Source organism: Palaemon carinicauda, chromosome 3 (genome assembly GCF_036898095.1).
Source record: "Palaemon carinicauda isolate YSFRI2023 chromosome 3, ASM3689809v2, whole genome shotgun sequence".
Lineage (NCBI taxonomy): Eukaryota > Metazoa > Arthropoda > Malacostraca > Decapoda > Palaemonidae > Palaemon > Palaemon carinicauda.
In genome coordinates this window covers 173,079,961-173,106,856 of record NC_090727.1, presented here as the reverse complement: position 1 = coordinate 173,106,856, position 26,896 = coordinate 173,079,961, and the positions used below count along the sequence as shown (strand labels likewise).

Below are 26,896 nucleotides of genomic sequence, written 5' to 3'. Positions count from 1 at the left end.
GATATTATTATCATTATCATTAATTGCTAAGCTACAACCCTAGTAGGAAAAGCAAGATGCTATAAGCTCAGGGGCCCCAACAGGGAAAATAGCCCAGGAAGGAAAATGAAATATTTTAAGAGTAACAACATTAAGATATCTCTTAAATAAACTAAAAAACTTTAACAAAACAAGAAGAGAATGAAGATAGAATAGTGTGCCCGAGTGTACCCTTAAGCAAGAGAACTCTAAACCCAAGACAGTGGAAGACTATGGTTCAGAGGCTATAGCACTACCCAAGACTACAGAACAATGGTTTGATTTTGGAGTGTCCTTCTCCTAGAAGAGCTGCTTACCTGAGCTATATTTTTTTCCCAAGTTTAATATGATGTAAACCCTCACTGGCTTGAAATTACATATAAATCCTAGGAAATTATTTTGTGCAGTCATAGAATAAGGCTTAAATTATATTTTGTTGTTTATAGGTATTGAAAAACATTGATCCACCTCCGAATTCTCTCCACTGGCAATATGTGAGGAAAAATAACTTCTACATTAAAAGTTTGCTTATTACTCAAGAGTGATTAGCACACCTTCTTCATACGAACTCGCCGCCCCATAAATTTTTACTCGAGACATACGTGGAGTGGTCCTAATAACTCTTTATGTCGATGATACCAATATTACAAACTTTTATAGATTTGACAGCTATAGACTACTACTTATAGTGACTGGTGAGGATTTCTCATTAGCTTAAATGTTGATATTAATGGATATAGTTATGAATACTTTGATATCTATGGATATAGTTATGAACCTTTAGAAATATGTCTACGTCGTCTTTTTGTTAAAAGAAATAGAACGAATCTGATCATGAGATGTGTAACAAATTAATGGGTAAAGGAGAGATTAGTCCAACTTGGGTGAAATGTGTGAATCAGAAGGAATTTAATGCTAGTTGGTCTTATTTTGTATTTTTGTATGCCAGTAACAATTAAGAACATACCAAATAAATGTTCGCTGTCCTGATAGGATACATGGTTGCTGAAATTTTATTCAAATAAGCTTCTATTTTACTCTGATATGCAATTGCAAATCTTTGCTTCCATTATACTGACAACATTGTGTCAATGGAATAGTCTTTAATGAAGTACTGTATATTGGAGAACAGTGGTGTCATCGTTACATGAAAATATTTCATAATGCAACATTTGTCATTGGGATCTAGGAGTCGATATGTTTAGGCAACTGAGTGGACAAAGATATTGTTGTTCCTCACGGATGTTCTTCGATTAAAGTTGGTATGATCTTCATGAATTTGAGATACAACTTGAGCATGTTTAGATAGCTGGTTAGAAATAAGTGGCCAGGACTGAAGTCAAAAGAAATCGACATAAATATACTTTAATAATGATAATTATATTTTCAGCAAGGTAAGCGGCTCCTCTAGATGTTGAAGATATCTCGGCACCATGACCAAAGACGGACTTTTGTCGTTACGTAGCTCCTTCAAGGTATGTAGATTGACTGTGCAGGAGTGGCAAGGGAACTAGTGTGAACCCCGTAAGCTATAGCCTTTGTCCCTTTTAGGGACATCTAAAAATTTGGAGACTTTACTTTCTTAAACTCTCGAGGACTCCCAAGGGAAATCATATTCAAGTTACTGTTTTGAATTTATTCTTTGATCTTGATGTTAGAGAGCCATAGTGGCTTTCATATTAATATATAGAAAGGCTTGTAATGAACAATTTTAAGCACCAAGGTTTTAACAGTTCCTAGTCACCTCAATGTAGCATTACATGCTTGCAAATATTTCGTGTTAACAAGGGAATTCGGTTTTGAAATCCTAGGTTCACTTGAAATTACTAAACTTTGAAATATTAAATGGATTGCCCAAGATGCGTAGGGCTTGAATTTTACATGTTTTGATGTATATTTCTAGTTTTTCTCTATAGTTTTTTTTTTTTTTTAGTTTAAACTAGATTTTGCATTGATTGATTAAAAACTTTCTTGAATGGTTCGGGCATACTAAACGAGTAGAGGATCAAAGTATGGTGAAATAATTACATAATTAGGCGTCGGAAAGGAGAAATTAGGTTTAGATAGGGCGGGAGGAGAACTACTTGAAAAATAGATTTTATTATCCAAGGAACTTTATAGTAGCTGCTAGACAGAGGTATATAATACATTGTGTGAACGGTGTGTGGCTTTATTAATATCATGGAGTATTTCATTACCTCCGTCAACGAATTAGGAAGAAGGTTATGTTTTACCCGCTGTTTGGGTTTATGTATTTTTGTGTGTTTGTTTGTTTTTGAGAACAGCTTCCTCGCCACAATTTTAATCGTAGAGTAATGAAACTTGCAGGGATTAACTTTTATAAAAAACTGGAATGATTCATTTTTGGAAGGTCAAGGTCAAAAGTCAAGGTCACGATTAAGTAAAATATCCAATTCACGTAATCAGCCATAAGTTTGGACATCGTTGCCACAGAGACTTCAAACTTGGTTCATATTTGAGTGTAAGAAAATCCCTGCCAAATAATACATGTTAAGGTCAACGGTCAAGGTCGAGCAATAAAGTCGAGAAATAAGCTACTGCGGCGGAGGTCTGAGCTCTACGAGGGCCCCTCGGGTTTATTAATATCTCCGTCAATAGTAAGTCTGGAGAAAATTTCTTAGATTATGGTTACGTACTTGTTCCCACTTTCAAGGACAATCTTCGATATCTGATAAAACATTCGTATATATTACAAGGGCGAAACGATAACACTTTAAAAATATAGGAAGGATACAAGCAGCATAAAACGAGAGAGAGAGAGAGAGAGAGAGAGAGAGAGAGAGAGAGAGAGAGGAGAGAGAGAGAGAGAGAGAGATTTGTCTTTCCCTAACCCGTGCACGTGGTTTCCGTAGCACCTTGGATATAAATTTCGATATTGATAAATTTTTGACAGCACGTTTATTGTAAAATACAATAAATTTTTTCCATTTAACTCAAGATTGTACCATTTATCTGATGAATTTCTCAAGATTTTCACCTTGATTTCAACAGTTCTTTAATTTGTCATATTCCTTTCTCTCTCTCTCTTTCTTTCTCTCTCTCTCTCTCTCTCTCTTTCTCTTTCTCTTTCTCTTTCTCTTTCTCTTTCTCTTTCTCTTTCTCTTTCTCTTTCTCTCTCTGCAATATATAGGACCGTACATGTAAATCATATAAATATAAGATATAAAATTAGATATAGATTGGGTACCTGAAATACAGGATATTTGCATCATCATGCTAAGAAAACCATGTGCACAGTAATATCTATATTTAGTGCCTCTCTTACCCCCTCCTCTCTCCACCACTCACTTGGCATCAGATTTAGCGCCTGAAGACTTTGGCACCTGAGTGCCTCTCCTCAGTCTACAGCCGGCGGCAGGCATCCTCGCACAGCCAGCACCGGAGTTCTCCATTGAGCAGCAATCACTTCTTGTTTATTTCTCGCTTTTTGTAACTACAGAATCATGGTTAGTTAAAGGATATTTATTCATGTATTTAGTGTGTGGGTGTGTGTTGCTGAGAGAGAGAGAGAGAGAGAGAGAGAGAGAGAGAGAGAGAGAGAGAGAGAGAGAGGAGAGAGAGAGAGAGAGCATACATTATAAATTTTAGATAAGAGATCGAATTATTAAATCTGTGCTGTGTGTATGGAACCTCCCTTGTAATCACGCGCTCTTGCTTGTGTGTTCGTGTGAGAGAGAAAAAATGAGTTAAGAAGGAATGATATAAGTTGACTGTCTGATTTTTTTTTTTTCGTTTTTAATGAAGTTTAATCACATTGTTTTTCATAAAACGATTGTGTTCAGTGCCACGCAAATTCGTTGTTGTCGCGAACGAAGTGATTGATATTATATGAAATACCAAATTTTCTTTTAAAGATATCTCGCCCAACCCGTAGCTCAGTCATCCCGTGACCACACATTTCGGAGCGAGGGTGGGGCTGGGGGTGGGGTGTAGATGGGTCGGGGTGGAGGGTAGTCAATAACTCCTATACCAATAAATATATTAAAATGAAATTTGAAGGGATTATTTAGGTAAATCTAATATTTTTTTTCTGCAAATTTTCATGTTTATACCTGCTATAGACATGCCCTGGCTGTCACTTTCGTTCGTAAATGACAACTTTTAGCAATAAAATCAGTGAGGAGGAGCAAACTACTACTAGAGTTTTACAGACATCTAAATTATTTTCACAAGGTGTTTTGGGTTTTATAAAACTACATTCATATCAATTTTCGTATTGATACTTGCCATTAAAAAAGTCACAGTAGCAATTTTCTGATATCCACTGGAGGCCGATTTTTGAGGCGCCGTACATTACTCGTAGAATACTTCACATATCTAAATTATATTTTCAGGGATTTGTGAGATGGATATTTACTTTGCCATACCAATTTTCTTGTTGATATCTGCCATAGAAAAGCCACACCAAATGTTTAATTCGGTATGGGTTGAATGGTTATTTTTGGCTGTGGAGTAAATTGTTCATAGCATAATTCACATATCCAAGTGAAAATTTTAAGGATTGATGGGAAACATAGTGTCACTGTTCCTGCCAAATTCCATGGTAATATCTACAACTGAAAAATCACAGCTATCATATAGTCTTCTTAAATGTGATGTTAAATGTAACATTACAGTGAGCTGCATGATTGTGAGCGACATCAACGAAGGACATTGCCGATCTCATAAAAAATATCCGTCCCGAGTTCAGTTAGTTTAATATCATTAAATATATTGCCAAAGGCTTTCCATAAAGTAGCAACATTATTCCAAATTATCTAAAAGGTAAACTTATCACGAATTAACGGTAAAAATTGGGTACTAAACTTATTTTAAATTTGCTACTAGGATAATGTTGATCGGGAAAAAGTTATGCGTCGAAATACTAAAAGATGCAAGACTGAATTTTAATGGGGACTCTCTCCCTATTTATAATATAGACTAACTGAATATAAAGACATGAAACCATTTCCCTGAGGCTCAGAAAACGTAAGCGCCAATAACTCAATTTGATATTTCACAGTGCTTTTTCTTGAAGCCAATAATGAAAGCAATTATCATCCACCCGTCCCCTCAGCCAATGATTCTAATTGTAGTTCCTTGGTCATAAAGCAAGACAAATATGTTACGTTTAAAATCAAATTCGTGCAAGTAACGACTTTTTCTTTCCAACCTTTCAGTGTCTTGTGTTTTTTCGTTTCCTTGAGAGTTTATACTAAACCCAGCTACTTTCATCCAAGGATTAATCTGTGACTAAAGTTACGTAGAAAGACAACTCTCATTCATTTAATCAGCAATATTTCTTAAAAAAAAAATATGGGTGTTTGAATTCTTAACTCTAAATTTATTGACAACATTCTTGTGCAATGCAGAAATTCCTTTGGCGCTTGCCATTTTCATTTTATACTTCAAAATATTTTACACGCCGTTAAAAAAAAAAAACTTTATAATAAATTCTCAGTAAAAATATACTCTTCTCAGGCGTACTAAAGTAAAATAAGGGCGACCGTGAATTTTACCCTACTTTATTATCTTTTACGGGTTGGTGACCGTAATATAAATCCCCATTACGGCAATATATCAGTTTTTAAAACGGTAAATGTCTGGCAATATTTATTCTATGATATTTATCGTATTTTTCTTATGGCAAATTTTTAAATGTAGATAAAAACAAGTATATCCTGAGGTACGATTCAAAATACAAAAATTTGATAATTAGTAATTCGTCAGGATACGAAAATAGAATTTTAATCTAATTTTAGAAACTGCAGTTTCCGAGAAAGTAAGGCATCCGAAAATATTCAAGATATTCTTTGAGGTTGAATATATAAAGGAATTTGTGCCACATTGTTTGATGGTGGGACTGGGAGCCACTCGGCGCAAAGATGCAACTAAGATGAAAAAAAATATCGAACAGAAATAAGGTAAAAGGCTACAAGGTGGGTGCAGTTAGAGGTCCGATGGGACACTATAAAGATCCTGGCGTAATGCCTAAAGCGCACCGCATGGGGCGCACTGGCGGCAGAAAGAATTCTGCGAACGCACTAAATCTTCTAATCGTTGCATACTGCAGCTAACTTGTGATTGTGAAACGCACTTCCGGAACTCTTCTGTTTTAGTCGTTTATTCAAAAGAATAAGATTCAAGAGTCCAAGCACTAATGCCAAAATATCTTGCATGCATACAGATCTTCGATAGATTTATTTTAATGCTGTTACTGTTCTTAAAATATTTTATTTTAATTACTTCTCTCTGTTTCCTTGTTTTCTTTCCCCACAGGGCTATTTTATCTGTTGGAGCCCTTGGGCTTGTAGAAATCTGGTTTTCCAACTAGGGTTATAGCTTAGCAAAATAATAGTAATAATAATAATAATAATAATAATAATAATACTAATAATAATATTAAATACCGCTCCTTTACGAATCCCCTGATATAAATTTGGGAAGGTATTCCCAATAAACGTTCGCAAAAGAGAACCACTACCAATCCCTCACGCTCTTGGAATACCAAAAAACTTAGACTTTTCCCCCAAAAGACGCGTCAAATGCTTAACCGTAGATTAGGAATGAAATGAGAGAGACCAATAAGTTCTTCCCGGCTCTGCGACTTCGAGTTCTTCGAATTGTTTCGATACTACTTGCTGTTTCTGTTTCGCTTCCTCTTGCTGTTTCTGTTTCGCTTCCTCTTTCTGTTTATGACTCGATACATCACTTCCTTTTATTTTTCCTTGACTTTATTGCAGCATAAGAAATAGAATGTATATTTCAATTTTAGTGTGCAATGAACTCTGCTCTATAATGTGAGATAAGTTAATCATTTTCATTATTCCTAGAGCCAAGATAATCCTTATCTCTTTTAATAATTGAAAAAAAGATATAGCATTAGATTTTGATATAATTTTTACGAAGATACTGAGGTCTCTTTTTGCTTCGTAGTTCTTCCTGCCTATAGAAGTATGCAAGTCACTAATTAATAACTTTGACGAGATGAATTGATGTAATTTGCCGGAACATATTTTCCGTAGAGGTGTCGTACATGATTGTGCTCACGCAAAACACTGCACACATAATATATAATGGGTTTTTGCCTTTTAATTTACTTCCGTTCCTGATTTCTTGCTATCCAACCGCCAATTTTTTCTTCATGGTACAACTGTGGGCTCTCGCCCAGTTTCCCATTTGCTCTGAATGGACTTCCAGACCCCAGCGTTGAGCCAGTTACCCTAAATTCTCGTCCCTGATGCTAATTTGTTATCGTTTATAAAGCAATTTTCTTGTTTAGGTATTTGATTAATGGTACGGATATTTATCAATGTACATATATTTCTTTATTTCTCGTTGTTTTATTTTGAAGGTCATATGGGATAATAGTAATTATCCGCATAATTATAATGATGATAATCATAGCATTAATAATTTTGATATCAATGTTAATAGAGATATTATCTTTATCAGAATCATCATTAATGAAACCTTACTGACGTGAGTATGAGCACACATTTGCGTCAGATCCAAATTCTTAGTCGGTGAGCAACCAGTTCTATAATCATTACAACTCTCTCTCTCTCTCTCTCTCTCTCTCTCTCTCTCTCTCTCTCTCTCTCTCTCTCTCTCTCTCCTAAATAGAAATGCTGAAAGATTCTATAGAAAAATCTGATGTTAATTTAACGACCAGGAGTGTATTACTTTATACTTAAACTTAAAAACTGTCAAGTTTTACATTCTGATTTCTTCCACTCATAAAAATCCCAGTTTTGATTTTCAAAAGGTTCAGAGAGAAGTCGTGTAAGGTCAAATTTTTGTTTCGGAGAGAAGAACATGCATTTCATACCACCTTTGTGTATGTAAGTATGTTTACATGAGCATGTATATACAGTATAATATTTAGGGCCAAAGGACAACGAAATGTGGAAAATTTTGGATTCATAACGTGCCAAAACATCCTGTTCTTCGTTCTCACAGAACTAAAGCAACAACCACCATTCTCTTGACAACGCAACACACCAAGGCTTGTTTTAATTAAGCTATCGCAAAGGAAAGAGCAGAGACAAACACGAAGTTACGTGAACGACCAATGACCAAGCAACAAACGAAGTTTTGTCTGAGCTTGACACGAGACCGGAAGGACTAAGAGAGACTAACGACACTAAACCGTCGATGTCCGCATCGTGGGTGTGGTCTCTAATTATAGGAAATTGGCTCGCCTGAAATCTGCTGGTTTGGAGTAGTTGAGAGAGAGAGAGAGAGAGAGAGAGAGAGAGAGAGAGAGAGAGAGAGAGAGAGAGAGAGAGAGTTAAAGTAAGGTTCGCTAGTCTCTAGAATCGGGTTATACCTGCCAAATCTATTTCTGTATACTGACTTTTTATTTTGTCTCGACAGGATTTTAGCCTGAGAGACTTATATTTTTTACTGTCTGATGAACCCATACATTTAGATCTTACCTTGAGCACTGGCTCTCTCTATTCATTCTGATTTTTTTTTCATTGCAGACTCCTTTGATCGTTGATTGACATATCGTTTAACTTTCCGCTTGTCAACCATTAACACGGTCTTGAAATCCAAAATTAGTAATATCTCTCTCTCTCTCTCTCTCTCTCTCTCTCTCTCTCTCTCTCTCTCTCTCTCTCTCTCTCTCTCTCTCTCGATTCAATGATGCCTTGAATAAGCTCTTTACTCTAAAGTGTTTAATTCTGACTTCATTATTAAAGAGATTTTATTACTAAAGAATATTAGATATTATAATTCACTTTGAAAATTCCTAATAGGTAGACGTAGGTATGTTTGTCATTTGACGTTTTGGTAGAACATAGATATATTTTATTGTTAAAGTAACTTGGTAAGATAATTTAACTTTAGATTTGTTATTCGTATCATGCGTTAAAAACTTATCAACCCTAAATGCTCTATCTCCGTTTGACATTTTTATACTTGTGTTTACGTTTTCATCAATCATCCCATCACTGTTATGAGGTGAACTCTTTTCTTAAGTATCTGCATTTCCATCGTAAATAAAATCTCTATTCTATAGAGAGAATCTCGTTTAGTTCATTTCTATATGGTATGACTATAAAACTTTTTTTTTTATATATCCAATCTGTTTCATATATCAGGACTTATGATACTTTTTGTATGTTGGATCTATGAAACTTTTTGTATGTAAGGACTGTGAATCTTGTATATTGGGACTGTGAAACCTATTGTATATTAGGATCTTGTAACTTTTTCTATATTTAGAACTTTATAATTGAAACGTTGTTTACATCAGGCCTACGCAACAGTTCATATATCAGAACTGAAACTATTTGTATACCAAGATTCTTGAAACTTTTTTTTTTTTTTTTATCCCAGGACTATAAAACGTTTTGTATATAGTATACCACGACTCAAACTATTTATATATCATGACAAACTTTTTATACATTGAGACGGAAACGTTTTGTATATGATGGTTCTGATATTTTTATACATCAGGTCTTTGAAACTTTTTGTATATGAGGACATGAAACTATTTGTATCATGACTAATATTTTTTATGTATTGGGGCTATGCAACTCTCTTAAATGATGACAATGAAACTTTTTATATATCAGGGTTATGAAAAATCTTTATATACCAGGACAAAGAAACTTTACTATAAAAATCAGCCATTTACTTGAAAAACGAGGATAAATTTTCTCAATACCATTTTCACCAACAGATATTCAGATATAAGGGACTGAATTACTTAAACATTTAAACGATACTGTAAATATGTACACGTGTAACACTACATTGCTCTTGCATACAGTAAGTTAAAATGCTTTAGTTACGACGGATATGGCGTATGCACGTTTAAAGGTCACTCATGAATTGCAGAGGCAAAGGCCAGTGAAATTGCATTATCAAGCGGGATAATGTCCTTGAGACTGACCATATATAAATGTGATCAGCTTCCAAGCCACTTCTCCACCCAAGCTAGGACCAAGGAGGGCCAGGCAATAGCTACGTGACTCGGCAGATAGACCTTTTGGCTCTCCAAACCCACCATCTTTAGCTCGCAAGGATGGTGAGGTTGCAGTGATCAAAGGAAGTAACGAGTTTGAGTGGGATTCGAACACCAGTCTGGTAGTCACCAGTCGAGGTCGTTACCATATCTGCCACCATAAACCACGTGTTAAGGATGGATTGTGGGGAGGGAGTGAGGAGGGCTTAGGAGGAACCTGCTACGGGGAAAAGACCAAGAGGGAGGCAGAGAATTAAAAGGCGAGATCAGAGAAGGATGATCTGGAGAGAAGAGCTTTTGACGGAAGAGGATGCCTTTGATAGATGGCATTGGAGAGGGCGCATCGGGCAACCGAGCTTTCAATGTAGAGAGAACGATGGGGGGGGGGGGGGGGGGTGTTATACTTAGGTACAATGTGATACCAATTTTGCATTCAAATTTGCTGCAAAACATTTTGCCTTTAAGTCGTTACAAAACTATTACATGTAATTACAAGTCATTCTGTACTTTTAAGGTTAAATTATTTTCAAAATCTATGCAATACTGAATTGTATATGTTTTCTAATACCCTTAGTAATGCATACTAACACTATGTAATAGTATCTTGACAAATGCGATGACTTGTACGAAGTTAGGCAAAGTTAAGACTGAAAGAACGGCTATCATTCAACGAACATGATTGATTGCAAGTTTGGTTTCCTTGTTAGTCTACTTAAGTAAATATAATTCAATTGAGGACTATGAAGAGTGAAGTAGGAGATGATGAATGGAGAAGTATTGAATTAAAAGCTCAAGATAGAGACGATTGGTGAAATCTAACAGAGGCCCTTTGCGTCATTAGGAGTAGGAGATGATGATGATGATGATACGTATGTATATATTGTGCGAGTGTTTAAAACTATGCTCATAATCTTTCCAGCGTGAGTGCATCAGCGTCCACGTTGGCCAAGCTGGAGTCCAGATTGGCAATGCGTGCTGGGAGCTGTATTGTCTGGAGCATGGAATTCAGCCTGATGGATCCATGCCCTCGGACAAGATAGCAGGCCATCATGACGACAGCTTTAGCACATTCTTCAGCGAATCTGGAGCGGGGAATCATGTCCCCAGGGCAGTCTTCGTCGATCTAGAGCCCACGGTCATAGGTAAGGAATTGTTTGCCGTGAATGTCATAGGTCTATATAGAAATATCGGGAATCTGTTTTGGAAGAGTGAATTGGAGATTTGTTTTAGAAGAGTGAATTGGGAGACATCTTTTGTGCTTTTTCGACTCTTGACTTATGATTTTCATCAATGCAACATTAGCTTGTTGGAAAATGTAAATCTGGAAGTTAAAATTTAATGGAAGATTTCTAAAATTTTTATGGTCTGTAATTCTATGATTACCATTTGGTTAGATTTCACGTGCTAGCTATTGTCTTTACCAGTTTCTTGTTATGGTTAACTTTCTTATTTATAAAATTCTTTTTTTGATAGGAATAGTATCATTCTTAATAAAGAATGACGTTCATTACACTACCATGCTAGTCACCAAGATTCATTCCTTATCACTAAGATGCTATTCTGATGTCATTATTATCTCTTCCATTCAAGAGATTAAAATTGACGTTGGTCTCCTTACTACCTCATAAAATTCCGATTCGATCTTCGTAATACACTTCATCATTCGCTTAGATATAACAGCCTGTCTCATAATGACCTTCTCTAATCCTAACAGATGAAGTGCGCACTGGATTATACAGACAACTCTTCCATCCTGAGCAACTCCTGACGGGGAAGGAAGACGCAGCTAATAATTATGCCCGAGGTCACTACACCATTGGGAAGGAACTCATTGACCTGACCATGGAGCGGGTCAGGAAACTGGCTGACCAGTGCTCCGGTTTACAGGTAATTAAAAGCCTGTTGATCATTTTCATTTTGTGAATATACTGTTATAGCCTAGCATTGGAAAAGAATATTCCTATTAGTTGGATATCTTCATGATGAATATTGATGAAAGGGGTTGTTATATTTAAGAATAATCGTTTTAAGGGATTGTTAGTTTTCAAGGGCTTGATTGTCTAGATACGGATCATTGTTAAGGTATAACAGAAATTACATGATTACAAAAAGACGTTATTTGACATCTGTCTTATATGAAATATTGGGTGTATATAGATTATATTTTGTTCATTGCTGAGATAGTAAGGGAAATTAAACTGGTAAATCTGTCAATGAACGATCTAAACATCTTACGACTATTTCATAATTAATTGATTCTCATTAGATTAGATAAGTCATAAGCCAGCATGACTCTAGATAGTATGAACAGTCCTAATACATTCTTTAAGAGAGGATTTCAACTGAGATTAAATATATTTTCTTCGGCTCTAGCTCAAAGTTAGTTTATAATTCTCATATTACTCTTACAACCTGAAAATAAATGCCAAAATTTCCTTCATAGATAATTGCCAAATTCTCTTTCATATTTTCTAAGAAGCCTTGCGAATGGTATATCTACTTTTCCCATCCCTTAAAATTGAGAAAAATTAGACAAGGCCTTTGATGTTATTTGACTCTAATCTCTGTTAGGTTAAGGAAAATAAGAAAAGAAAGTTGATATCCACTGCAATTACTAAAAAGGTTTTCTTTATTACCTCACAGGGCTTCTTGATCTTCCACTCTTTCGGTGGAGGCACGGGTTCCGGTTTCACATCCCTCATGATGGAAAGGCTTTCCCTGGACTACGGCAAGAAGAGCAAATTGGAATTCGCTATTTATCCTGCACCACAGGTACGGAGATTTAACTTTAAAAGTTTGTCAATTTCATGATTCATTTACTGATTAGGTAATAATTTCTCCCGTATTTTCATAATAAAGGAAGAATTTAAAGGACTTTATATCAAAATGATGCTTCTGATATTCTCATTGCAAAAACAATTTCCATAAACAATTATCAATCCCGAAAGTAAGGAAATGTTTCCTGCACCAGATCAAAGTTTATACAGTTACCCACAAGTTTTTTTTTTTTTTTTTTTTTAATGTTGCAGATTAAGGGGTTTAATTAAGTGTACTATACTCTAATTACAAGAATATAATTTTTAATTTTCTTAAATTCATTTTTGTTTGGGTACTATTCTATCCTTTTGCTGTAGATAGTAAGCGGTTCTATCACTCGTATCTTCTATTGGTGTTTTGATTAAATTGACATTTAGTTTGTTGAATGACATTCATTTGCTACTGTTATTCTAAACCGTTTTACTTATAAAGACATTATAATTTGAGATGACTTCTTTAGTAAGCTAAACGGGCTTTGAAGAATGTTTAGGTTTTGTTCTATGTAAATGAGTAAAATGTTTAACTTGAAATTCATAAGATTATTTGGGTTTTGTTCCGTGTTAATGAGTAAAATGTTTAACTTGAAAAATACATTCTTTATAAAAGGTTGCCACTGCAGTCGTCGAGCCCTACAATTCTATCCTGACAACCCACACTACATTGGAACATTCCGATTGCGCCTTCATGGTGGACAACGAAGCCATCTACGACATCTGCAGAAGGAACCTGGACATCGAGAGACCAACTTACACTAACCTGAATAGACTTATTGGACAGATCGTGTCTTCCATCACAGCCTCTCTCAGGTAAAAGATTGTCCTTCTAGATACTAAATTTGGTTTCATTTTGTTTGGGGGAGAGGAATCTTAAAAAAAAAAATTCTGGTTGTATTAGCCTTAATTCACCGATTTCTCAGATTTCCTTCTATTAGCTTTTTTTGTTTTTTAAGATTGTTATTGAACAGACTTTAGTAAGGATTGGATAGCATTGGATTAATGAATTAGGCTACATAACACTGCGCTGGGGCTTAAGAGGCCATTCAGCGCCAATGTGTAGCCGAGAGAAAACTGTAAAGTTAATGATTGGATAGAAAAAAAGGAAGCATGGAAAATTACAGTAGAAGGATACAAAGCAAATGCAGCTAGAGGGTGAAGGAACTGGACTTGTAATATGCCTTCAGTAACGACTGATCTGATCAATAACACGCATTTTTGTTGATATTTCTGAAATTACCCATATCAGATTTTTGATTACTTTTAAATTATACTTGCTCTATACTGGGCAGCTTATTGGCTAAATTCTTGTTTGCTCTTTTTATATTCTTTTTATTCATTATAGCTCATTAAATTTATTTAAATTGCCCAATGAGTAAATTTTTATTTTCTATTTTTATCTTTTATTGATTTTTAATTCATTTTATTACATTATCTAAATTAATTTGTTAATTTTTTATATCAGGTTTGATGGCGCTCTCAACGTGGACCTGACAGAGTTCCAGACCAACTTGGTCCCATACCCAAGAATTCACTTCCCTCTGGTGACCTACGCGCCCGTCGTTTCGGCAGCTAAGGCGAACCACGAACAATTGTCTGTTGCGGAGATCACCAGTGCCTGTTTTGAGCCTGCAAATCAGGTATGAGATACGGTCTTATCAAGTCGAGTTCAGGAGTCAGTAATTAACGTAGGAAAGACATCCTTTGCCGATATGCATTTTATACAAAATTTTCAAACTCGTGCACCTGGAAATCTGGTATGAAAGACTTATCAATATTAACTAATTTTTAAGTATCCAAGACATTTTGTGTCGAGATTTATTTCATGTTAAGACATTCTGTGTCAAGATTTATTTTATGTCAAGTAAATCAGGTACATACTTTTTAAATTCATGTGAATCTCTTAAGATTCAGATATTTGTATTTTCTATTTTTTTCGCAGTAGGTAGGTAAAAAGAATTACATGAATCGGTCATATGTTAGAACAACAAACGATTCGGGCATTGGATGTAAATGCCAAAAAATATTTTGTGAACAGAGTAACTATTATAATCAAGGAGTCAAAGTGAAACGGGTTTAATTAAGTACCTACCAAATTACGGGATTATGAGAGATTTCTGTTTAACCTGAAAATTGGGTCAGACAGATGTTTTAGATTAATAACGTGAGGAATGTGCTACATGTTCTTACAACTCTAGGATATGTCAACTATTTACCATAAAGTACCAAAGAAAAGGATTTGTCAGACCTTTGGTCCATAAATATATATATCAACCGTATATTGAAAATACAACTGAGAGTTATTGTTTTTGAGTTTATTATAGCGCTCTCTCTCTCTCTCTCTCTCTCTCTCTCTCTCTCTCTCTCTCTCTCTCTCTCTCTCTCTCTCTCTCTCTCTCTCTCTCTCTCTCTTTTTGCCATTTGATTGAAAATCTCCAATTTCCGGAGATTTCATTAATCTAAAAATAACAATGTATATATAGTTTTCAACAATGACTTTCCCCTGCTGAGACTTTCCTTTCATTGCAGATGGTAAAATGTGACCCTCGCCATGGAAAGTATATGGCCTGCTGCCTCTTGTACCGTGGTGACGTGGTGCCCAAGGATGTAAACAGTGCCATCTCCACAATCAAGACAAAGAGGTCCATCCAGTTCGTAGACTGGTGTCCAACTGGCTTCAAAGTGAGTAATGAATCTTTCAATGGGAAATTGTTCTTTCAATAGTTTTCCTTTGCCTACACATCCATAAAATGCAATCGTTTTCTCTTGTGAAATTTGGTTTGAGTATTATATGCATTCTCTTGAGATAATAATCATCTTGCATTCCATAGGTTAGAAAAGTTTGTTTTGCCTGTTAGAATGAAACTTGTTAGGTTAGTAAGCTTTATATAATGAAGATCTTTATACAAAAGTTAAAATAAATTAGCAGATAGGGTTAAAAGAAACATGCAATGATTAGGAACATGTCTGAACCTTATTCCTATGATAAATCAACAAAGGGGCTTTTGATAACTGTCATTTACCTCCAAAAGTAAATAAAAATAACTTCTAGATAAATGAAGAGTTCAGATATTCATCGTGTACAAGTAGCATTAGCAAGTCTCAATTATGAAATAACTTAATATTTGTGATAAATTACTTTCAATATTCAACAATGATAAACTTCTTGGAAATATATTAAGGTATTGTAGGCTAGTTCAGTGACTTTTTTTGCCTAATACACACATAACTGCTTATAATAAGTGATTGTAGTCTTTATTGAAGAAAGGGTTTACGTAATGAATACACTTCATAGAGCCTATGAATGAACATAGATGTTATCTATTTTTATTTAGGATATATCTCTCTGCTCTAAAAACCCTCTGCCCCCAGTGGTTAAATCATCTCTATTTTCAAACTCTTGAATTACATTGATTCCCAATTCCCACAGGTTGGCATCAACTATCAGGCTCCCACAGTCGTACCAGGGGGAGACTTAGCAAAGGTGAACCGGGCCGTATGCATGCTTTCCAACACCACTGCCATAGGAGAAGCATGGGCACGCCTTGACCACAAGTTTGATCTCATGTACGCCAAGAGAGCATTTGTTCATTGGTAAGTGATTGTCCGTACTCCCATTTGATTCTCCCTTAATACCACCATCCGCTTTTATGGTGTGGAATTTTCAACTTTCCTCTGTGTACCATGATTTACTCAACATTCCTTTTATTAAATAATTCCTTAAATTCAAATCAATATCAAATCAGTGACTTTGGAAGGATATAGTAGTTCACTGCTCTTCTGAGCCAGCAAAAACCACTAATTGTAGCGTACTTGCCCTTTATTGTCTCTGCCCTAGATTCAAATTCATAGAGAGCTACAAATGTCTCGTTAGTCATTAAAATGTAATTTTTACGAGTTTTTCAATCTGAAATTAAAACCCAATTTGATTATACGACATCTTTTGCCAAAAATACTCTTTAACCAGTTTCAGCTCTACAAACCAGTTGCAGGGTTTAACCCTTTCTATTTTGCCAAGCATTTTAAAGCATACAGTACAGTTCGGATATAATAGATATTATAATTTGAAACGGTCTTAATATTAGGTTCAAAACAAAATCGTTTTCAATTAGTATGTGTATTGAAATATTTTGGACACAACAGGCAAACAAATACAAAATGGCAAGACATCAATTTTTGCAAGAAACATTTCACTTTATAAACTCTCAATATAAAGAATCACCACCATTCCTTGATAATCTTTTTAAAATCTTGAACAAAAGTTTGCACATAACAAATTGTAGCCATAAGTGCGAGCTGAAACCCAAAAACTACATCAATCATTCAGTTGTATTTGACCGCCAAGTTCCCGTTACTGCTTCAATTCCCTGCCAGATTTTAAGCAAGTCCCACACTACCGCTTCTATCTACTATATTAACACTGGCAGGCTGCCTGATATGCCTGCTATATTAGTCCATCAAGGCTACAACTAACCGTCACAATCGCTAATTATAGCAATACTGTATATGAACGCCTCAATAGTCACGCACAAATACATTTAATAGCCAAACTCTCATGCACACCTGAATTTGACCATGATAGTCGGCAAGAGCAGTTGTATCTGGGCGTTAAAGAATACAAACAAAGCTGTGGATACCCACCTAATACTTCATGCAGTTATATAAAGCAACCACAACATTGAAGAGCAACTGTATCTGCCTGGAGTCATGAGCATAGGTATGGGCCAGTCACCATGAATAACTTAAGTCTGCTACTACATTCTTAAATAGCTAGAGAAGCCGTTCAAAGCATTCATGCACATCTCCATGTGCAGTCCGTAGCATTCGTGCGCATCTGTGTGCCATCCAAAGCATTAAAGCACAACCCTATGCACCATTCAATGCATTCATGCACAGATGCATGCGCCCAACACATTATTCATTCGCAGCTCCATGCGCCGTCGATGGCATTCCTACGTGGCAGAATACACCATCACAGCATTCATGTTCGGCTCCCTGTGCCGATCATGGCACTCAAGCACAGTTCCATGCAACATCCCTGGTATTCTTGTGCAGCTCCATGTGCTATCCCTGGCATTCATGCGCAATTCCATGCATCATCCTGGGCATTCATTAGCAACTCAATGTGTCGTCCAGCACTCATACTCAGTTCCATGTGCCATCCCTGGTATTCATGCGCAGCTCCTTGCCCGTCCTCGGCAATTATGCGCAGCTCCATGTGCCGTTCAGTTATTAATGCGCAGGGCCATGCGTAATCCTCTTCATTCATGCGCCATCCAAGTTATTCATGAGCCGTCCACATCATTCATGTGCAGCTCCATGCCCCATCCATGTCACTCATGGACAGCTCCATGCGCTGTCCAAGTTATTCAGGCCGTCCACGTCATTCATGCGCAGCTCCATGTGCCATCCGGCATTCATGCGCAGATCCATGTGATGTCCGGCATTCATGCGCAGATCCATGTGACGTCCGGCATTGATGCGCAGATCCATGTGACGTCCGGCATTGATGCGCAGATCCATGTGACGTCCGGCATTCATGCGCAGATCCATGTGACGTCCGGCATTCATGCGCAGATCCATGTGACGTCCGGCATTCATGCGCAGATCCAAATGACGACTGCATTCATGCTCAGGTCCATGTGACATCCAGCAGTCATGCACAGATTCATGTGACATCCAGCAGTCATGCACAGATCCATGTGACGTCCGGCATTCATGCACAGATCCATGTGCCATTGGCGCCATTCATGCGCAGGTCCATGCGCCGTCCACGCCATTCATGCGCAGCTCCATGCGCCGTCCGCGCCATTCATGCGCAGCTCCATGCGCCGTCCGCGCCATTCATGCGCAGCTCCATGCGCCGTTCACGCAATTCATGCCCAGCTCCATGCGCCGTCCATGCCATTCATGTGCAGGTCCATGCGCCGTCCGCGCCATTCATGGGCAGCTTCCATGCGCCGTCAACACCATTCATGAGCAGCTCCATGCGCCGTTCACGTAATTCATGCCCAGCTCCATGCACTGTCCACGTCATTCATGCGTAGCTTCATGCGCTGTTGATATTATTCATGTGCTCCATGCCCCGTCGATATCATTCATGCGCGGTTCCATGAGACGTCGACACCATTCATGCGCAGCTCCATGCGTCGTTGACGCCATTCATGCGCAGCTCCAGGCGCCTCATCATTGATGGGCCGTCCACGACATTCATGTGCAGTGCTATGCACCTTTCATGTAATTCATGCGCAGCTCCATGTGCCATCCGGCTTTCATTTGCAGCTCCATGTGCTGTCCGGCTTTCATGTGCAACCCCATGTGCCGTCCTGTATCCTTGTGCCTTCCGGCATTCATGCGCAGGTCTTCATGCGCCGTCGACGTCATACATGTGCAGCTCCATGCTCCGTTGACGTCATTCATGCGCAGCTCTATGCACCGTCGACGTAATTCATGTGCAGCTCCTTGCGCCGTCGACGTCATTCATGCGCAGCTCCTTGCGCCGTCGACGTCATTCATGCGCAGCTCCATGCGCCGTCTAAGTCATTCATGGGCAGCTCCATGCTCCGTCGACGTCATTCATGCGCATCTCCATGCTCCGTCGACGTCATTCATGCGCATCTCCATGCTCCGTCGACGTCATTCATGAGTAGCTCCATGCTCCGTCGACCTCCGTCGACGGCATTCATGAGTAGCTCCATGCTCCGTCGACGTCATTCATGCGGAGCTCCATGTGCCGTCTACGTAATTCATGCGCAGCTCCATGCGCTGTCGACGTCCTTCATGCGCAGCTCCATGCGCCGTCGACGTCATTCATGCGCAGCTCCATGCACCGTCGAAGTCATTCATGCGCAGCTCCATGCTCCGTCGACGTCATTCATGCGCAGCTCCATGCTCCGTCGACGTCATTCATGCGCAGCTCCATGCGCTGTCGAAGTCATTCATGCGCAGCTCCATGCGCCGTCGACGTCATTCATGCGCAACTCCATACGCCGTCGACGTCATTCATGTGCAGCTCTATGCGCTGTCGAAGTCATTCATGGGCAGCTCCATGCGCTGTCGATGCCATTCATGCGCAGCTCCATGCGCCGTCGACGCCATTCATGCGCAGCTCCATATGCCGTCCGGCATTCATGCGCAACTTCATGCGCCATCCAAGTTACTCATGAGCCATCCACGTCAATCATGCGCAGCTCCATGCGACGTCCCAGTCATTCATGCACAGCTCTTTGCGCTGTCTACGTCATTCATGTGCAGGTCCATGCGCCGTAGTTACCGTCATTCATGAGCAGCCCCATGCACCTTCCATGTAAACCATGCGCAGCTCTATGCGCCGCTGTTCACGACATTCATGCGCAGCTTCATGTGCTGTCATTGAGCTCCATGTGCTGTCCGTCATTCATGCCCGGCTCCACGTGCCGTCAATCATTCATGAACAGCTCCATCCGCCATCCAAGTTACTCATGATCTGTCCATGTCATTCATACACAGCTCCATACACCGTCGACGTCAATCATGTGCAGCTCCATGTGCTGTCGACGTCATTCATGCGCGGCTCCATGCGCCTTCATGTTATTAATCTGCAGGTCCATGTGCCCTCCGGCATTCATGTGCAGCTCCACACGCCGTCCACGTCATTCATGTGCATTCCCATGCGCCGTTGACGTCATTCATGATCAGCTCCATGCATCTCGTCATGCATGCGGCGTCCACGACATTCATGCGCAGTGCCATGTGCAGTTCACGTAATTTCATGCGCAGTGCCATGTGCCGTTCACGTAATTCAAGCGCAGCTTCATGTGCAACTCCATGTGCTGTCTGTCATTCATGCCCAGCTCCATGTGCCGTCAGTCATTCATGCACAGCTCCAATGTGCCGTCCGGCATTCATGAGCAGCCCTATATGCCCTTCATGTTATTAATGCGCAGGTTCACGTGCAGTTCATGTCATTCATGCGCAGCTCCATGCCCCGTCCATGTTATTTATGTGCAGCTCCATTCGCCATCCACTTCATTCATGCGCAGCTGCATGTGTCGTCCGGCATTCATGCACAGCTTCATTTGCCATCCGGCATCACTGAGCAGATCCATGTGACGTTCGGCATTCATGCGCAGATCCATGTGAAGTTCGGCATTCATGCGCAGATCCATGTGACGTTCGGCATTCATGCGCAGATCCATGTGACGTTTGGCATTCATGCGCACATCCATGTGACGTTTGGCATCCATGCGCACATCCATGTGACGTTTGGCATTCATGCGCACATCCATGTGACGTTTGGCATTCATGCGCACATCCATGTGACGTTTGGCATTCATGCGCACATCCATGTGATGTTCGGCATTCATGCGCAGCCCCATGTGCCGTCCGGCATCCATGTGCCTTTCGGCATTCATGCGCAGGTCTCCATGCGCCGTCGACGTCATTCATGCGCAGCTCCATGCTCCGTCGACGTTATTCATGCGCAGCTCCATGCCCCGTCGACGTCATTCATGCGCAGCTCCATGCCCCGTCGACGTCATTCATGCGCAGCTCCATGCCCCGTCGACGTCATTCATGCGCAGCTCCATGCCCCGTCGACGTCATTCATGCGCAGCTCCATGCCCCGTCGACGTCATTCATGCGCAGCTCCATGCCCCGTCGAAGTAATTCATGCGCAGCTCCATGCGCCGTTGAAGTCATTCATGCGCAGCTCCATGCACCGTCGACGTCATTCATGCTTAACTCCATACGCCGTCGACATCATTCATGCGCAGCTCCATGCGCCGTCGACATCATTCATGCGCAGCTCAATGCTCCGTCAACGTCATTCATGCACAGCTCCGTGCGCTGTCGAAGTCATTCATGCGCAGCTGCGTGCACCGTCGACGCCATTCATGCGCAACTCCATGCCCCGGCGACGTCATTCATGCGCAGCTCCATGCCCCGTCGAAGTAATTCATGCGCAGCTCCATGCGCCGTTGAAGTCATTCATGCGCAGCTCCATGCACCGTCGACGTCATTCATGCTTAACTCCATACGCCGTCGACATCATTCATGCGCAGCTCCATGCGCCGTCGACATCATTCATGCGCAGCTCAATGCTCCGTCAACGTCATTCATGCACAGCTCCGTGCGCTGTCGAAGTCATTCATGCGCAGCTGCGTGCACCGTCGACGCCATTCATGCGCAACTCCATGCTCCGTCGACGTCATTCATGAGCAGTTCCATGCTCCGTCGACGTCATTCATGCGGAGCTCCATGCACCGTCGACGTAATTCATGTGCAGCTCCATGCGCCGTCGACATCATTCATGCGCAGCTCCATGCGCCGTCGAAGTCATTCATGCGCAGCTCCATGCTCCGTCGACGTCATTCATGCGCAGCTCCATGCGCCGTCGACGTCATTCATGCGCAGCTCCATGCGCGCAGCTCCATGCGCACAGCTCCATGCACGCAGCTCCATGCGCGCAGCTCCATGCGCCGTCGAAGTCATTCATGCGCAGCTCCATGCACCATCGACGTCATTCATGCGCAGCTCCATGCTCTGTCGACGTCATTCATGAGCAGCTCCATGCTCCGTCGACGTCATTCATGCAGAGCTCCATGCGCCGTCGACGTAATTCATGCGCAGCTCTTTCATGCGCAGCTCCTTGCGCCGTCGACGTCATTCATGCGCAGCTCCTTGCGCCGTCGAAGTCATTCATGCGCAGCTCCATGCTCCGTCGACGTCATTCATGCTCAGCTCCATGCGCTGTCGAAGTCATTCATGCGCAGCTCCATGCACCGTCGACGTCATTCATGCGCATCTCCATGCTCCGTCGACGTCATTCATGAGTAGCTCCATGCTCCGTCGACGTCATTCATGCGGAGCTCCATGCGCCGTCTACGTAATTCATGCGCAGCTCCATGCGCCGTCTACGTCATTCATGCGCAGCTCTATGCGCCGTCGAAGTCATTCATGCGCAGCTCCATTCTCCGTCGATGTCATTCATGCGCAGCTCCATGCGCTGTCGAAGTCATTCATGCGCAGCTCCATGCACCGTCTACGTCATTCATGCGCAGCTCCATGCACCGTCGACGTCATTCATGCACAACTCCATACGCCGTCGACGTCATTCATGTGCAGCTCTATGCGCTGTCAAAGTCATTCATGGGCAGCTCCATGCGCCGTCGACGCCATTCATGCGCAGCTCCACATGACGTCCGGCATTCATGCGCAACTTCATGCGCCATCCAAGTTACTCATGAGCCATCCACGTCATTCATGAGCAGCTCCATGCGACGTCCCAGTCATTCATGCACAGCTCTTTGCTCTGTCTACGTCATTCATTCGCAGGTCCATGCGCCGTAGTTACAGTCATTCATGAGCAGCTCCATGCACCTTCCATGTCAACCGTGCGCAGCTCTATGCGCCGCTGTTCACGACATTCATGCGCAGCTTCATGTGCTGTCAGTGAGCTCCATGTGCTGTCCGTCATTCATGCCCGGCTCCACGTGCCGTCAATCATTCATGAACAGCTCCATCCGCCATCCAAGTTACTCATGATCTGTCCATGTCATTCATGCACAGCTCCATGCGCCGTCGATGTCATTCATGCGCAGGTCCATGTGCCCTCCGGCATCCATGTGCAGCTCCATGTGCCGTCAGTCATTCATGCGCAGGTCTATGCACAGTCCTCGTCATTTATGCGCAGCTTCATGCGCCATCCAAGTTACTCATGAGCCGTCTATGTCATTCATACGCATCTCCATGCGCCATCATATCATTCATGCACGGCTCTATGCGCCATCCACGTCGTTCATGCGCAGCTCCATGCGCCGTCCACGTCATTCATGTGCAGCTCCACGCGCCGTTCACGTCATTCATGTGCATTCCCATGCGCCGTTGACGTCATTCATGCTCAGCTCCATTCATCTCGTCATGCATGCGGCGTCCACGACATTTATGTGCAGTGCCATGTGCAGTTCACGTAATTTCATGCGCAGTGCCATGTGCCGTTCACGTAATTCAAGCGCAGCTTCATGTGCAACTCCATGTGCTGTCTGTCATTCATGCCCAGCTCCATGTGCCGTCAGTCATTCATGCACAGCTCCAATGTGCCGTCCGGCATTCATGAGCAGCCCTATATGCCCTTCATGTTATTAATGCGCAGGTTCACGTGCAGTTCATGTCATTCATGCGCAGCTCCATGCCCCGTCCATGTTATTTATGTGCAGCTCCATGCGCCATCCACTTCATTCATGCGCAGCTGCATGTGTCGTCCGGCATCACTGAGCAGATCCATGTGACGTTCAGCATTCATGCGCAGATCCATGTGACGTTCGGCATTCATGCGCAGATCCATGTGACGTTCGGCATTCATGCGCACATCCGTGACGTTCGGCATTCATGCGCACATCCGTGACGTTCGGCATTCATGCGCAGATCCATGTGACGTTTGGCATTCATGCGCACATCCATGTGACGTTTGGCATTCATGCGCACATCCATGTGACGTTTGGCATTCATGCGCACATCCATGTGACGTTTGGCATTCATGCACACATCCATTTGACGTTCGGCATTCATGCGCACATCCATGTGACGTTCGGCATTCATGCGCACATCCATGTGACGTTCGGCATTCATGCGCAGCCCCATATACCGTTCGGCATTCATATGCAGCCCCATGCGCCTTCCGGCACTCATATGCAGCTCCATGTCATTCATGCGCTATATGCACCATCCAAGTTACTCATGATCGGTCCATGTCATTCATGCGCAGCTGCATGTGCTGTCGATGTCATTCATGCGCAGCTCCATGCGCCGTCGACGTCATTCATGCGCAGCTCTGTGCCGTCGACATCATTCATGCGCAGCTCTGTGCCGTCGACATCATTAACGCGCAGCACCATGCATCGTCGATGTCATTCATGCGCAGCTCCATGCATCGTCGACGTCATTCATGCGCAGCTCTGTGCTGTCGACATCAGTCACGCGCAGCTCCATGCATCGTCGACGTCATTCATGCGCAGCTCCATGCATCGTCGACGTCATTCATGCGCAGCTCCATGCATAGTCTAAATCGTTCTTACGCAGCTCCATGTGCCGTCCGCCATCCATGCGCAGCTCCATGTGCCGTCCGGCTTTCATGCGCAGCTCCATGTACCGTCAGTCATTCATACGCAGCTCCATGCGCCATCCAAGTTACTCATGAGCTGTCCAAGTCATTCATGACCAGCGCCATGTGCCGTTCATGTTATTCATGCATAGGTCCATGCACAGTCCACGTCATTTTTGAGCAGCTCCATGCGCCATCTAGCATTCATGCGGAACTCCATGCGCCGTCCGGCATTCATGCGCAGCTCCATGCGCCGTCCGGCATTCATGCGCAGCTCCATGCGCCGTCCGGCATTCATGCGCAGCTCCATGCGCCGTCCGGCATTCATGCGCAGCTCCATGCGCCGTCCGGCATTCATGCGCAGCTCCATGTGCCATCCACGTCAATCATGCGCAGCTCCATGCGCCGTCCATGTCATTCACGCGCAGCTCGATGCACAGTCCACGTCATTCATGCCCAGCTCCGTGTGCCGTCCACTTTATTCATGCACAGCTCCATGCACCATCCAAGTCATTCATGCGCAACGCCATGCATCGTCCAAGTCATTCATGCGCAGCGCTATGCCTCGTCCATGTCATTCATGTGTCGTCCACGGCATTCATGCGCAGTGCCATGCACTGTCCCCGACATTCATGCACAGCTCCATGCTCCGTTCACGTAATTCATCTTCAGCTGCATGTTCCGTCCATCATTGATGCACAGCTCCATGCACTGTCTGCGTCACGTGCGCAGACTCCATGTGCCGTCCACGTCATTGATGCGCAGACTCCATGCGCTGTCCCCATCATTCATGGGCAGCTACAGGCGCTGTTCAAGTCATTCAGTCGCTGCCCATGGCATTCATGCGCAGTACATGCACCGTCCACGACATTCATGCGCAGCTACATGCTCCGTTCACGTAATTCATCTTCAGCTGCATGTTCCGTCCATCATTGATGCGCAGAATCCATGCGCTGTCTACGTCACTCATGCGCAGACTCCATGTGCCGTCCTCTTCATTGATGCGCAGGTCCAGGTGCAGTTCAAGTCATTCAGTCGCCGCCCATGTCATTCATTCCCTGGTCCATGCACCATCCCCGTCATTCATGCTCAGCTCCATGCGCTGGCCAGGTCCTTCATTGGCCGACTCCATGCGCTGTCCATGTCATTCATGAGCAGATTCCATGCGACATACCCGTTATTCATGCACAGCTCTTTGCTCTGTCCATGTTATTCATGCGCGGCTCCTTCCACAGCTTACAAGCGCAACTCCCTCTGCACAAAAATTACAGTTTTTTTTTACCAAATCTGCTTTAAAGCTCAGGTAAAATCTTGAAAAGATTGTTAAGATACAATATTAAATTTTAAGAATTCTGACTACAGTATTGTGAAATTGCAATATGTAATATAATTTAAATGAAATATATTGTAATTTTGCATATATTAGTGATAATCAGCTAGTCTTAACACTTTTGTAACCATCTGTATAAAAGGTTGATAGTATATAACAACCTAAAGTTTGAGAGAAAAGCATATTTTGGCCATATCTGCTTTTAATAAGAAAATGGAGTTTACATATCTTATACGAAATGCTACCAAGAAGCAAATAAAGAAAAAATCAAATCTAGTAGAGACTCGTTCATAATATTTCATGCATTACGTAGTTGAAATATCTCAAATACCATGTCACTAAAAATATCTTAGGGTCTGCAACATTTAATTACTAAAGAATAGAGATATAAGACCTATATTAGAAATAAAATTAGAAATAAAAATATTGGTTACATATCCTAATCAGTACCCTCTCCACTTATTTTGTGTCTGATCACAATATCTCTTGATAAACAGGTACGTGGGCGAAGGAATGGAAGAGGGGGAGTTTTCAGAGGCCAGGGAGGATTTAGCAGCTCTTGAGAAGGATTATGAAGAGGTTGGCCTCGACTCATCTGATGAAGTCGAAGAACAGCCGGAGGAGTTTTAAGTACAAAATCTTTGTCGAATTCTCATTGACATTGTTAATAAATGAGG

General features: G+C 41.6%; 1 protein-coding gene across 1 annotated transcript; it reads left to right on the top strand.

Annotated features, from left to right (window-relative positions):
- Window positions 1-3,337: 3,337 nt before the first annotated feature.
- LOC137638781 (tubulin alpha-1 chain-like) lies at window positions 3,338-26,896 on the top strand. The gene is made up of 9 exons (XM_068371149.1): window positions 3,338-3,485; window positions 10,920-11,142; window positions 11,715-11,887; window positions 12,644-12,772; window positions 13,424-13,623; window positions 14,276-14,450; window positions 15,340-15,492; window positions 16,241-16,404; window positions 26,717-26,896. The coding sequence occupies exons 1-9, from the start codon at window positions 3,483-3,485 to the stop codon at window positions 26,847-26,849; spliced, it is 1,353 nt and encodes a 450-aa protein (XP_068227250.1). The 5' UTR covers window positions 3,338-3,482; the 3' UTR covers window positions 26,850-26,896.